The sequence below is a fragment of the Lichenostomus cassidix genome, chromosome 2, assembly GCF_008360975.1.
Source record: "Lichenostomus cassidix isolate B80296 chromosome 2, HeHo_3.0, whole genome shotgun sequence".
NCBI lineage: Eukaryota > Metazoa > Chordata > Aves > Passeriformes > Meliphagidae > Lichenostomus > Lichenostomus cassidix.
The window spans coordinates 48929371-48944028 of NC_139482.1; the positions used below are offsets into that span (position 1 = coordinate 48929371).

Below are 14658 nucleotides of genomic sequence, written 5' to 3' on the forward strand. Positions count from 1 at the left end.
CAGCCATGCCATACCAGAGAGGCAGCATATGTTTATAATGGCATACTTTTGTTTGGTTTTATTTGTCCTCTATTACTTTTGTAAATATTGATAAAAGACTTCTTTGTTGCATAGCTGCATCCTGGAAACTGACCCAGTATAGGCATGAGACTGTCTGCTGTAAGAGCCTGTTTCCTGTGCAGTGATGGTGAATTTGGTACCCACTGTCCAGGGCATTGTCTTTCCTCCATGCCTTCATCATTAGGGCAAGACTCTTTCTTGAGAACTATATGGAAGTCCAAATGCACTCTTATTAGCTGAGTTAACCTCTGCACAGCTGTTTGCAGAGAGCTCTTACAGGTTTGTGAGGTACCACTTCATTTTCTTACCTGACTTCCCATACACTTCTCCAGCCTGTAGCACTGCATGGGGTGGTTGTGAGCCAAATGCAGGACCCTTTATTTGGCCTTGTTGAACCTCATTCAATCCATATCCATAGTTGAGCATTTGACAAGAATCAACTGTTCTAGGTAAACTGCCATTTTAGCTTTTTTTTTTTTTTTTTGTAGCTTGGTTATGTCCATTTAAGAAATTCTTTAGTCTGAATATTGCTAATGACATACGTAATTATATATTGCAGATGTGCAGTGCATAGAGGTGATGTAGGGAGAAAATAAAAAATATGGTATGAAGCCTGAAAACATTGGGAAAATTTGTAAGCAAAGTACTTCAGCTAGTGAGTTCTTAGGGCCCCACAGGCCATCTTAGTAGTATATTATATGATAGGTTTTACTTTCTCTATTTTGGTTAAATAAATGTGAGTATATTATTTTTTGAAGAGAAATGTAACGGAATTCTCCAGGCAATTTAATTAATACGTTGAAATAATCAAACTATAGTTAACTTCTCTTGCAGTAAGTTATTGTAGGTACTTGCATTCTCAAAAAAGATCAGGATTGCACCATGACTATAGCAAAGAAAGATATATATAAAACACCTACCTGCTTTGCTCTCTGCCTTCTTTTAAAATACAATATATCCTATTTTCTAGGTGAAGTTTCATTTTTATAACTGTTCTTGCTCATAAAATACCTGGAACCTTAAATATATTTTTCTTTTAATAAAGAGTGTTACATTTTGGTGACCCTGAGATGTTTTTATTCTGATTCAGATCTCAGTAAATGATGGAAGTATAATAATGTACTATCCAACTGCAATATAGCAAAACACGTTCTGCCTTTCACACCCCATCCCCATTTAATTTCCTGTTCAGTTTTGATGGGGATAGATTTCTTTAAGTGCAGAGAACAGCAAATGTCACTGAATATTCACCCCCTTAAGCACTACAGGCCTCTTCTATGAAGTGAAAAACATGAATGCTTTACTATTACTTCAGTCTTTGCAACCTACATATATGCTGTAAATTTCATTTGGGCAAAATCAATACAACATTTGTCAGACAGATATTTTCCAGTATTCCAAAGTGCATGTTTGTGATCTTTGTATTGAAGTATAATGCCTGATAAGAGACTTAATTCAGTTTCCTAGGCAACCATCTAATGTTGCAGTAAATTTCTTCTAAGGTGTTATCCTTTTATGATTAACCAGATTGCACGCTCTCTGCAGCTGGCATCAGTGTTCTGGGGGCCTGGACACACGAATTTGGAATCTTTCTTCTAGTACTTCCAGTTAAGATCCTTGAAAATACACTGGAAGCAATAAATACCAGGATATGTGTTCCTTCATAAGAGTACATGCCTATATTCTGGGAAAAATGAAGCAGTGTTTAAGTGTTATATCTCCTGGTATTTAAAACTACTGCTTGTTCTGTGATTTAAAGAGATGTTACATAAGAGTGTATAATTACTGTATCACAGTCTCTTTTCCCAGGTGATCACATTAGTTTAAAATAATAGTATATATCCAAAATAAAAAATACTTATTAGAATTATGGGCATAGAATGATAGAATTTCTGGGGAAAGTGTCTACTCTTACTTTTAACTGTGTTTTCTAAAACAAGTGAATATGACTTGGCCCTCTTGTTATTGTCAAAAGGAATGGGAAAAGAAAAAATGCAGCAAAAGTATGCAGAATCTGTTTTGGTTTTACTATGCAGTGTTACACCATGACATATTTTTCTGCATATATCGAACTGTCCATTAGTCTGTTATATAACTATATTGACATTAGCTTTTGCATACAACCTTATAAATTGTTGCAAAATACTTGACTTACCTGAAAGTTAAAGGAAATGTAATTGTCAGTTAAAATGACCAAACACAGAGAAGTTATATTTGTATATGTACATATATGTATAGGTCTGAATAGGGATACACATTTTACACACAAAATCTTCATATGTAAATGTGTGTATACATTTAATAATGGTTTCAAATTCTTCTTACTGTGAAGAGAAATCACTGGGCAAAAATAGTTTTGGAAGATATTTGTAGTGCCATATACCATGATGTGAAACCAATTTGAAGTGTGTAAATTTTTTACCAGGTAGCTTCAAGAAGTGTTGGAAGACCATTTAAATTAGTCTCCTCAAACTAATTTAAGTGCTCTGTCAAATTTGTTGTTATAACGAAGCATGCAAGTTGTGGCTGCGCAAGTCCTGGATGGGTGCACTCTTCACTAGCTTGAAAACTGGCTGGATGGCAGAGCCCAGAGAGGGGTGGTTAATGGGGTTAAATCCAGCTGGTGACTGGTGGCAAGTGATATTCCCCAGGACTCAGCATTGGGCTGGTTCTGTTTAATATTTTTATGCGTTATCTGGACAAGGGAATGGAAGGCATACTCAGACAGTTTGAAGATCAGACCAAGCTGGGCAGGAATGTTGATCTGCAGGAGGCTAAGAGGGCTCTGTGGAGGGATCAGGACAGGCAGAAGCAAGGGGTTGAGGCCAATTGTATGAGGTTCAACGAAGGCCAAGTGCCAAGTCCTGCACTTGGGTGACAACAGCCCCAGGTAGCACTACAGGAAAAGCACCTGGGCGTGCTGGTTGACTGTGGCTGAACATGAGCCAGCATATGCCCACCTGGCCAATAAGGCCAATGGCCTCCTGGCCTGTACCAGGAATAGTGTGGCCAGCAGGACCAGGGCAGTGATTGTCCCCCTGTACTCATCACTGGTAAGGCTGCACCTCAAATCCTGTGTTCAGTTTTGGGTCCCTCGCTGCTAGAAAGACACTGAGGTGCTGGAGTGTGTCCAGGAAGGGCTGTGGAGCTGTTAGAGGGTCTGGAGCATAAGTCTGATGAGGAGCAGCTGTGGATTATGTAGCCTGGAGAAAAGGAGGCTCAAAGGAACCTTATTGCTCTCTGTAACTACTTGAGAGAAGGTTGTAGCAAGGTGGAGGTCAGTCTCTTCCCCCAAGGAACAAGGTGATAGGACAAGAGGAAATGACCTCAATTTGTGCCAGGGGAGATTTAGATGGGCTATTAGGGAAAATGTTTTCATTGAAAGTGTTGTCAAGCCCTGTAAGTCCCCAGGGAAGAGGGTGAGTCACCATCCCTGGAGGTATTTAAAAGGTGTGTAGATGCAACACTAGGGCACATGGTTTAGTGGTGGCCTTGGCAGTGGTGGGTTAATGGTTGGCCTTGGTGATCTTAAAGGGCTTTACAGACCGAAATGGTTCTGTGTTATCAGATGTGTTTTAAAGCAGTTGTAAGGACTTGCAATGTGCATTAACTTTGCGACTGAATTTGGATTAAAAGCAGTTGGTACAAGAATTTGGAAATACTTGTTAGAGGAAGTCAGCATTTAGTAAGTGACAACCACTTTGTAAGTTTTTGCTTTTTGTCTTACTTAATTACTGATTTTTTTTAGGGGGTGGAAAAGCCTCAAATGTGCAGCTTATTCAAGCTGTGACTCTTTAATAAGTAGGTTTAATGTGGTATGGAGAAACGCATTGAAAATCCATGAAAACCAAGAACTGTATTGGCATGAGCTACCATGGATATATAACATGTAGAAAAATGCTGGATCTTCAGGTGTGGGCCTGACTGAATTTTTTTTTGTCATTTTTAATAATTTCATTGAAATGTAGAGACTAATGGCACATTCTACAGAGGAGTCAAGATTAAAAATGCGTTCAGAACAAGTAAACATAAAATTTCGAATAATTAGGTTGGAAGGGACCTTCAAAACCATCTGTTCCATGTCTTTGCTTAAAAAAAGGCCAAGCTTAGATGTTAGATAAAACTTGGAAATTAAACCAAATAACTCAAGAAATTGAGTTCAGATAATGTAAAGCAATCTTTTCTATTTATATGAGAGAAGTCTTGTCTTGAGGATACCTTGTTGCATCTAAATGCAAGTCAGGTGTTTTGTCTGATACTGACTTTTCATTTTATAGCTTACTGACCGCAGGGAAAGCTCTGTTGGATTGTTGTGGGATTTTCTTAAACAATAAAATGCTGACTATTTCAGATTTTTTTTTTTAGAAAAGGCTTTTAGAGGACAGTCCATTATTTGTATGCTTTTTTCTCAATAATAGCTATTTTTATATTTTTAAATGTAACAAAAGTACTAACTTCCTGCAACACCTCAGAAAAATTTATTACACTTTCTTTGGTTTCCTCTGTAGCTAATGGTCACAGTAAAAGGTCATAACTGATTTAAGCTGCAATTTTAAGCTGCATAAAAGGTCATAACTGATTTAAGCTGCAAAAAAGTAGAAATCTGTGCAGTCTTTTAATGGTTTTTTGGGTTTTTTGTCCTGGCTGTCTAGTGCTGGAGTTTATTAGTAGTGGGAATTCATTTTACCTGAAGTGATCCATGCTTGACTGATAGGCTGTGATTTAGAATACCATCTGCTAGCTGTCTATGGGCATTTCACTGTATGACACCTAGAAACACAGCGCTTTTAAGTCAGAGTAGAGAAATCCTAGCTTTCTTTGGTTTCTGCTTGATTCTAATTAATTCTAATGCTGTAAAAAACCTCGCCTAGAGCTTATAAATTTTTAGAAGTTGACATGAACATTTGTTCTCTATCTTCTAGTTTTCTCTCTGGTTTAATAGACCTCTTGAAACTTTTCTGCCATGAAGACTGTTCTCATGTTCCTGAAACTGACACTTTGATAGGCTCATGGATATGTCATATAAAAAAAAAGTGTTTGTTTTTTCCATTCTGCTACTGATGATGAACAGTATGTGTCATTAATCCCACTAATGCTTTTCTTAATTAGCGCCTGGAGAGAACCCAAGAAGCGCATTAATGTCGGAAATTGCTTTTGATTAAACTGGACTGGACTTTCTGTTGAGGAGGGGAGCACCGAGGCCCTCTCTGAGAGCCTGCTTATGATTCTTTGCTTAGAACTAGCCCCTTGGCCACGTGGATCTGTCACGCTGGCCCTGTAGGAGCCCCTGCGGGATGTCATTCTCTCCTGTGCATCCTGCCCAGAACAGAGACTGCCCTAATTGTAGAGGCAGCTGTTTCCCTCCCTCCTTTCTAATGACAGCTGTTTAATGGTGCTGCCTGAGCTGGCAAGGTTTCTGGGGAAACGAGGAAGATACCGCTGCCTAGGTTTAATCTGTTTCTGTCCTCAAAAACTTCTCCTTTTAGTAACAGAATTTTTACCAACACTGATAACATTTCCTCGGTAAAGATTCTTTTAAAGATTATTCTTAGAATGCATTTTCTAAGTCTTTGCAGTAGTGGAGTATCTAAAGTTGGTTCATAGAAATAGGCAGACCTGAGACTTAAAATGAGCACAAGTATACAAAGGGCAGCAGGTGTGAGTGGTCAGAAGAGAAGGCAACAAAACAAACTGAAAAGCTCCAGAAGGAACTCTTGTTAAAGTTTAACAGAAGGAAATTGCCTGTGCTACCTATGACATTCTTTGCTGCAGGGATCATATAGTTTAAACTGTTTAGGTTTTTAAAAACATACTCTGTGATTTACTTGTTTAATCATCTTCCATCCTGGTAGAGGAAATAAGTATTGAATCTCTCAAGGCTGTATTCTGACTCTGAAGGCTGGTTTTGGCCTTAACTCATGCATCTACTGTCTCAGCTAGCGGTGATAAAATTATTTGGTGAATTTGGATGAAAATTTATTCAGATTTCCCAAGACAAGAGAAGGAAGACAATGCAGAAAGAAACTGATGGGATGATAAGCTCTGTTATGGATATAGCAGAAAGGAAAAAGGCATAAATAGCAGCATCATGCACAGCATCATCAGCCAGTTAAAGGGGGTGATTGTCCTGCTCTGCTCTGCACTGCTGTGGCCTCTCCTCCAGTGCTGTGTGCAGTTTTGGGCACCACAGTGTAAAAAATACATTAAGCCATTAGAGAGCGTCCAAAGGAGGGCCATGAGGGTGGTGAAGTGCCTGGATGTGAAGCCATATGAGGAGTGGCTGAGGTCACTTGGTCTGTTCAGCCTGCAGAAGAGGAGACTGAGGGGAGACTTGTTGCAGTCTGGAACTTGTGAGGGGAAGAGGTGGATAGACACTGATCTCTTCTCTGTGGTGGCTGCTGACAGGACCTGAGGGAATGGCTTAAGGTTGAGTCAGGAGTGGTTTAGGTTGGATATTAGAAAAAGGTTCTTCCCCCAGAGGGTGGCTGGGCACTGGAACAGATCCTTAGGGAAGTGGTCACAGCCCCAAGCCTGACAGAGTTCAAGAGACATTTGGACAATGCTCTGAGGCACATGGTGTGACTCTTGGGGTGTCCCTGAAGGGTCAGGAATGGGACTCGATGATCCTGATGGATCCCTTCCAACCCAGAATATTCTATGATTCTATGAAAGAGCAGGTCGGTTTGAGGTAGATCTGGTAGTATTAATGTGCGCTATAGAGTATTTCTGCTAACAATTCTAAGTTTTCTTCAGTAATCAAAACCTGTAAAATTGTTGTATAACAATGTAGAAATCTTAACAGGAAAACCTCAGGAGTGGCTGCAAGTGGTAAGAAGCTTTGACAACATGCTAAAATGTGGCAAAAAGGGAAGTTGAATGGAATACAGTGCTTCACAAAAAAGAAACAACGGCTGCAAGAGGAATCACTGTCTCCTAAACGTAGTGTAGTGTTTCTCAGCATATCAGCAGAAATAAATAACAGAAAGATGTCATATGTTACCAGATTTTCCAAAATCCATTTGAAATTATTTAAGAATCTACGCAACAGAAGATAAAAGATGGATAAGGTTAATATAAAACAGTAGGAATGTATGAATCCAGACTGCATGTGACAAATTATATACCTCATTGAGTAACTTGTTAGAAGGCTACCACTTTGAAAACAGCCTTCATGTATGGTCCTACTTCTCCTTCCTCACCCTTCTTTTAATTCTGGCATCTGTTTGAGATTTTTCAGTTTGCAGGCTGATGCCAGGAACAACCAGATACGTATATTTGCTTTGCAGTATGAAGAGGGACACTAATTTGGTAATGCTGAGGAGAAAGCATGTACAGCTTAAAGGGAAAGTAGCAGCCAAAATGATGTTCAGTTTTGAAACCTGATCAGTAGGAAACCCAACTTCAAATAATTGCCTATTGGAGCTTATTCTGACAGAAAATATCAACAGCCACACTGAAAACCAGCTGGTGGTTGCCAGCATTCAACAGCCTAATTTCATTTGTCTTGTGCGAACAGAATATATCATGCCTTAGATGGGGTCTTACAGAAACTTGAGATTTAGGGGGGAAAAAGCCAAGCTTGTGTCAGACATTTGGGCCCTTTGACAGCTCCCTCAGCCACTCTGACAGTCCCTCTGTCAGAACTGTGTGAGTGGCAAAAGCTGGTGTGTTCAGTAGATGTACACACTGAAATCTGCAGGCTGTGTCATAGCTTAGTTTAACGTGGTGACCTCATCTCCGTTCAGCAGCTTCTAGTAGCTGTTCTCTTTGCTTGCCTTGGTGATTTGAGTGGAGCCCTGGTATCTGCAGCTCCATCAAATGACTCAGAGTGCTAATTAGTCACAAAGGAGCCGTGTTCCCCCAGGACTGGCACTGGCTGTGTTTGTTTCCCTCTCTGCTCTCTGTAAAGCTAGAATTGCCTTCAGCTGCCCAGCAGTCAGGTCAATGTACAGACCTCACTAGTAATGTGTGATATTGTACTGGATTAGAGACAGGCGTGGGGACAAGGTCAGTTCAGAAGTGCTGAAAATAAACATGAAAAGTCCTGTTGGCAAGAAAAATATAATCAGTAGGTATATGAGTGATTGGACGTTCATGGGAGTGGTCAGCTGTGTACTCCCAACAATAACTTCTTAAGTTCTACATGTTTCTTCTCTGTTCACAAAATGGAAAAAAAAAAAAACCCAACCAACCATACCCAGCCACTCAACAAAACAGAAACATCCCTTAAAAACCCAAACCATAGAGACAATGTCCCACACCATCAAAACAACAAATCCAATCCAAATAAAAAAGCCCCAGACTCTTGTTTTCAAACTGTAAAACGAAAGTAGCTGTACTAAGTTCTTCGGAGAAGAAAGAGTAGAGAAGACTGATGAAAAAACAAAGCCTTGATAATAGTGGCTGAAAATATCAGTGGAATATCTAGAGTCAGTAGAATTAAATACTCAGGATGTGGTTAGCACAGGTTTTTCCCATGAGAAATTTTCTTGTGTTTTATAAATAAAGATAAAGTTTAGATGTTGTTGGAACAGTGTCCCAGAACTTGGGCAGTGCAGGCCTGGCCAATCAGGCCTGGGAGAAAGCTTCTGACTGACCAATCTGGGTGACTTTTGAGAACTCTATATATGTGATGAAATCAAAACAATAAAGGTCATTCCTTCTTGCCACTGAGAACTGGTACCTTCATTACTCTGCTAGCTGCTCAACAGCGACATCAGGACACTAAGAAAGCCTTCAGAAATTGCAGGAGGGGAAATTCAGACTTCAGCAGTGTATTTGTCCAGTAGCAATCATGGTACAGAAATGGCTCCTGTTTTTAATGTAGGAACAGGGAACAAAGGAGGTCTCCTGAATTTATGATAGTTCCCTTTCTTTTGCTGGCAAATCTGTTGTTAACACTATAAAATCATCAAGTACTGACAAAATTACTTCAGATCTGACTTTCAAACAATAGCACAATACAGTTAGTTATTTTGTGAGTAGAAAAGGAAAATTAATTGTTTAGCAGTCTGTTGAGGTCAGGCAGCAGCTGTAAAATACTCTCAGGTGTTCAGTGATGTAGCACTGAATGCAGCAAAAAGTTATTTTAGCTGTTAATGTATCTTTTCTTTCTTGTAATATGAGCAAGTGTCCAAAAGAGCTCAAGGGAAACATGAGGCTGGCTTTAGAAATTTGAAATAAATGTTAGGCAGTTGCAAACTTAGCCACAGCTTAAGAAGAGTGCAGGAGTGGAAGGATGTGCTGGGTGATTATTGTGGGCTGTGTTGAGTAAGATCCACCTGGACTGTGTGGCTGATACTTGGAGCTCTAAGAAATCTGTGGATCAGATCAGAAACAAAAGCTAGCGCAGAAGGCTGAGCTGTTGGCAGGTAAATGTCACCGTTAGCATGACACTGCTTTTCCTAGGTGGTCTATCACAGGCTTATACTGACCTTAAATCACTCTCCCATGAGAGATGATATCTTCACCAATTGCACCAGCTGTACTTCCTGAAGGAAGGCAGAGCACTCAGTGTCATCATTTGTCATTTGGAAGAAGTGGTACTGAAAGCACAGAGGGGAAGAATCTCACAAAGCATGGGCCCCAGATGGAAGACTGGGAAACCAGTACAGCAGGATGTCTTGCACAACATGGAGCTATGTGTTCATTGGGATGTCTTTCCTAATATCATAGCATTAACTTATCTGATGGAATTATAAACGTCTGTCTGGAAAAGCAGGCAATCTTGATTTTTGATTTTGATTTCTACTGATTTTTAGTATGTGAAATCATCAGCTATCATTCAATTTCATTCATAAATATTACTTGAGGATGCTTGTTTTAACATTGTAACTTTTAATGATGCTTTTAGTGAAGTATGACTGGATTTCCAGAAGATACACCATGTGACTAAAGAGATCTAAAACTTTCGATTTTCTTACAATTAACTAGCAAAGTCCCACCGATTTTAAAATAGTCCTATTTACCTATTCCAATTCTTTGCTACTCACCACGCCTAGGATTACTTTTTAGAAAAGCCAGACATTCTGAAGCTAAAAGGAGCACTTTTTGAAGATGAAATCAAAGTCATTCACACAGTTTTGAAGATAGGAAGCTTGCTTTCTTTTTAAGCTGTTAAAAGATACTGTTTTCTTCCATTTCAGCCTTATGTATTTGTTGTTAGTCTTATAAAATACTTAGAAATGCACTTGAGACTTTTAAATATTGTGACCTACTTAAAATCAGTTTTTATTTTTGAATGACATGTATATTACATCTGCTTCAGGAAATATCTTTACGCATTAGAAAACCTCCCTTGGGTGCCTTATTTTTTTATCTTCTCTTCTTTTTCCCTCTCCTTTAGTTCTCCTGCCTTTGATAGACCGGATGGGAGATGCCAAAGACCAAGTTCGAGAGCAAGCACAGAATCTTATATTGAAATTGATGAGTGAAGCAGCACCGCCCATGGTATGATTGCTTAATGCAGATTCTGATGGAGGCCTCCAGTGAGCTCCTGACTTTTGTGTGAACTTTGAACATGTCACAATGTTATGGCGATGGTTAATGGTGTAAATGTTAAAGATGCTCTCAGTGGATTGACACTGATGTATTGTTCAGCTAAAGATAAAAATCGGGGCACAATGTGATTCTGCATATTTTGCACATCATAGCTGAATTCTGAGTAGACATTTTTATGCCATCTGACAGGACTTTGTTGAATTTTAAAGCACATTTGAAGCATCTTTTGGGTTTGAATAATGGTAGTAAATAATGTTAATTAGTTCCAATTTTTTTTTATTAAATTTAGATTTTTACTTGAACACGTAGGACTAATCCTGCAGCTGAGATGTGCATTTTCTAATTTAAGAGAATCTGGCTTTCTAGCTGTATTACAACAGTGCTCTGTGAACCATGGACAAACTGAGATGGGGATAAGTTGCTCTGTGGCTTGTCATCTTTGGTTGTAAGGAGGCTTGCTTAACTCAGCCTTCAGTTCCAAGCATTATGTGGCTTCCAAGTGCCTAATCTTACATCTCTCTGAGTCTGAAATATGTAGAATTGTTGAACAAAATTCTATTTTTGAGCAGTGATGTTATTTGGAAGTCTGGAGACCCTGGGTGTGAGTAGAAACTTATTATTTGAGTTTTTAGTTCCTGAGGAAAGTCTGTTTCTGAGTTTCAATTCCAGGAATTAATAGGAATTTTTCTCTATTGGGTTTTTGTAGGTACTAATTCCTGGCTTTGTTTATTCATGGATACTAGTTTGAATGTTTGTGTGCAGTAAATAAGATGTTGCAGACTTGATCTGGAGTGAGAACATTATTCTCAGTTGCTTTGTTTGCCTGATAGAAAGAACATGTAGCATGTTAGACTGCTATAGAACATGTTTATCTCCCTTTGGTTACAGATCTGACTGAGGTTTAGGCATCAAGGTCTAATAGTGTCATCCACAAAGACATGCCTTTATCTATTCACAAGCTGCAGTGTTGGTCATATTCATTGACCAAGAGACATGGCAGTATGTTTTTGTGGCAAAGTGCCATAGTACATAAAGGATGTGTTCATGTTCCCAAGATGCTCCCAAATATCTGGCATACAGATCAGAACCTCTACAGCAATAGCATTTGAACAAGTGCACAGCACCTTGGAGAAACCTTCATTTGAACAGTTGCTGATAAAGAAATTGATAGTAGTTGTTTCGTGCTAAGCCCTTGTCATGATTGAGTTTCAGATTGCTGGTCCATCTTTCTTTGTGCAGTTAGGCCCCACGTAGAGGTGATGAAAGGAAGTTTCCATCCCATTGGAAGATGACTCTCAGTGTCAGAAAGACTTAAAAGGTTTGTGGGGTCCAAGGAAGAGCATGTGCCTGTAAGACAAAGTATGGCTCTCCTGGTAACTTCCCCAGGTGGGAGAAACCTGGCTTTGCTTGTCTGCTCTCAGGAGAGCTTACGGATCATTAAAAGTTCAGATGAAAAGCATCAATCATCCTCACAGCAGGGACCAAAACAGAGAAATCTCTCCTGTGCCTCCAACACTGAAATACAAAGCTCTAGGTTCTCTGCTGCAGAAGAGCTGAGTGGGATAATTTTTTGAGGATAAGTCCTGTAAACTTCTTATTAGTCAACTCATCTTGCCTCTTCTAGCATGTCGTTTAATAATTAATTTGTCCTGTTCTTAAATCCCTTCACTTGTTTTAGATGTTGGGGTTTTTTTTGTTTCTTTTATGATCCAGAACTAGATGTAGCTCTTTATGAACAGGAAGGTATGAAAATACAGGTGGTATAAGTGTGCATGAATGGGACAAAGGGAGGTTGACATCAACTGTTGCTAAGAACTTCTCAGAGTTGAAGTTTCTAAGCAGCCATTTGAATTTCTCTGCTTAAAAAAAAAATCAGTTCTTAAGGGATAATTTAGTGGAAGACTAAATTTCTCTTTGGTCTGCTTTGTTTGTTTCAGTACTCTGCAGTTCCCTCTCTACCTGTATTTTTATACATCTAGCAAGGAAATTTCCTTTTTCCCATGTTTGTCTGTGACAGTGGGTTAATTGGAAGGATGTTTTCTTCCATAAAATCCTGTTCTTTGTTGTTAAGCTATGCAGTTTTGGCAAGCCATATCCTGCTTGTCTAAGGTTTGTTTTCTCTAAATGCAATGAAGTATAAAACAAACAAACAAAAAACCACAGATGGGACAAAATTATCAAGCAGGGCTCTAATTGGAAAATTTTATGTCTGCTGTGAAGCGTACTACCTCATTAATAAAGGGGGTGCGTATTCCCTGCTCTTATGCTCTCTGTTTTTGTTGATCAGCAGCTGTTTGCGAGGGCTTTTTTTTTTGCTCCCAGAAAGCCGATTGCAATAATTAGTATGTAATACATTTTAGCAGCTTTGCGTGGCGTCATTCAGGTTGCAGTTGCAGCACTCCGGGGTGCAGTTGGCAGGAGGGAGGTGCCTGGGCTGCAAAGTGTGCAGCTCCCGGCGGTGTGCAGCCATCCATCCATCCATCGCTAGGCAACGCTGCCCGGATGCTGGCCGGGCTGCAATGGCAGCGCTGCAGCTGGGGCGAGTTGCAGCCTGAGCCTGTGCGTTCTGCTCCCGAGGAGAACCCCGCGGCTCCTCAGCTCCATGGTTGCGCTGCCGCCGCCGTAACGCGCAGCTAGAGCGCGGCGAGGAGATGGAAAGGTAACGGGATAAAGCCCGCAGGCAGAGAGCCAGGGCAGGCAGAGAAAAACGAGTGCGCAAGGAGGTGACCGAGGGGTTAGCGAGGCAGGGGATCGAACCACAGGAAGCGGCAGCAGCGCGGAGAGGAGAACCGAAAGCAGAACAAAAATGGAAGCGCAGGAATTAGAGCGCGTGGGCAAGAAATGATCGAAAAATGAAGAAATGAATCTCAAGCAAAAGTAAGGGAGAAGTGGGACAGCCAGGAGTATGGATAAGGGCAAGATAAAATGGATGTGAGGAAATTTTGGCAGGGAAACAGAATATGAAGCAGAAAGAATATAGTTACTTCTGCTTGAGTCAGTAGTTTGTAATGTTAATGTTTGCTTTGTGTGCATTAACTGTAACAATTCTGTATGTTTTAAGAACTGTTCCTCAAACAAGAAAAATACGCAGCTAGATTGCTGAAGGACGTTTTTTAGGAATTGGCTTTAGCATACAATTAATCTGTGTTGTCTTCCATATTGTGCATTTCATAAGTTAATTTTATCACTTTTCCAGTGGACTTGTCTTCTGTTATTTTTTTTGCAACTATTATGAATGTAATTATATGGAATAGAAATACGTTGTATTGTGCTCCTGGTAATTAAAGACCATTATTTCTGCTTTTATAGTACATTTGGGAACGCCTTGCTGTTGGTTTTAAACACAAGAATTACCGATCCCGAGAAGGAGTGTGTTTGTGTCTTGTCGCTACCTTAAACATGTAAGCTTTTTGTTTCTATGGAGATGTAATGGGTCTATCCTTCTTCTGAATGTCATTTTCCTCTGAAAGTAATTCTTTAGGGAGTCTGGTTCAATTAAATTAATACATGGGAAAAATCAAACAACTTAACTAGCAAGCTTTCTGAAAGAAAGACTAAAGTTACAGAATTTTTATCTTACTTAAACGTAGATAAAGAACTAGTGAGAGACAGGGCTTAGTTGATGTCAGTTTGTATTCTATAAACACTAAGCTAAAAGTTCACTTACACAAAAATTATTTTCTGTTTTTTCTTTTTTTCTTAAAAAATACGCTTCTTTTTTTTTAGTTACGGTGCACAAACATTAATCCTCAGCAAGTTGGTACCACATCTGTGTATAGCATTTGGTGACTCCAACAGTCAGGTAAGGATTTCAGTACTTACTGGCCCTTGAACAACTATACTTTGACAGAACTGGGAAAGCAAAATAACTATAAGCATTTAAAGAAAAGCTGATAAGAGTGCTTGTGTACAGCAGATCATTATTTTCTACCATGAGAAAAAGTAAACCCATTTTCTTCTTAATCAGTCCATCTACTGGAAGATGAAAGTAGAGTTGCAAAGGCATCAGTATTGTGATAAACTGGTCCCTTTAGTTTTGTCTTTTGAAGTTGATAGTTGTAATTACTGGAAGTAGTTGTTTTTTAGAGAACATGTTGA

At 39.5% G+C, this 14658-nt stretch overlaps 1 protein-coding gene across 19 annotated transcripts in view; it reads left to right on the forward strand.

Moving 5' to 3' along the window:
* The window catches only part of CLASP2 (cytoplasmic linker associated protein 2), a 143784-nt gene that overhangs the window by 15205 nt on the left and 113921 nt on the right, over nt 1–14658 (forward strand). For all 19 annotated transcript variants that reach the window (XM_085051457.1, XM_085051459.1, XM_085051466.1 and 16 more), the window contains exons 3-5: nt 10406–10509; nt 13870–13961; nt 14287–14362. In XM_085051457.1, the coding sequence (XP_084907583.1) occupies nt 10406–10509; nt 13870–13961; nt 14287–14362 (272 nt within the window). The remainder of the gene's footprint in view (nt 1–10405; nt 10510–13869; nt 13962–14286; nt 14363–14658) is intronic.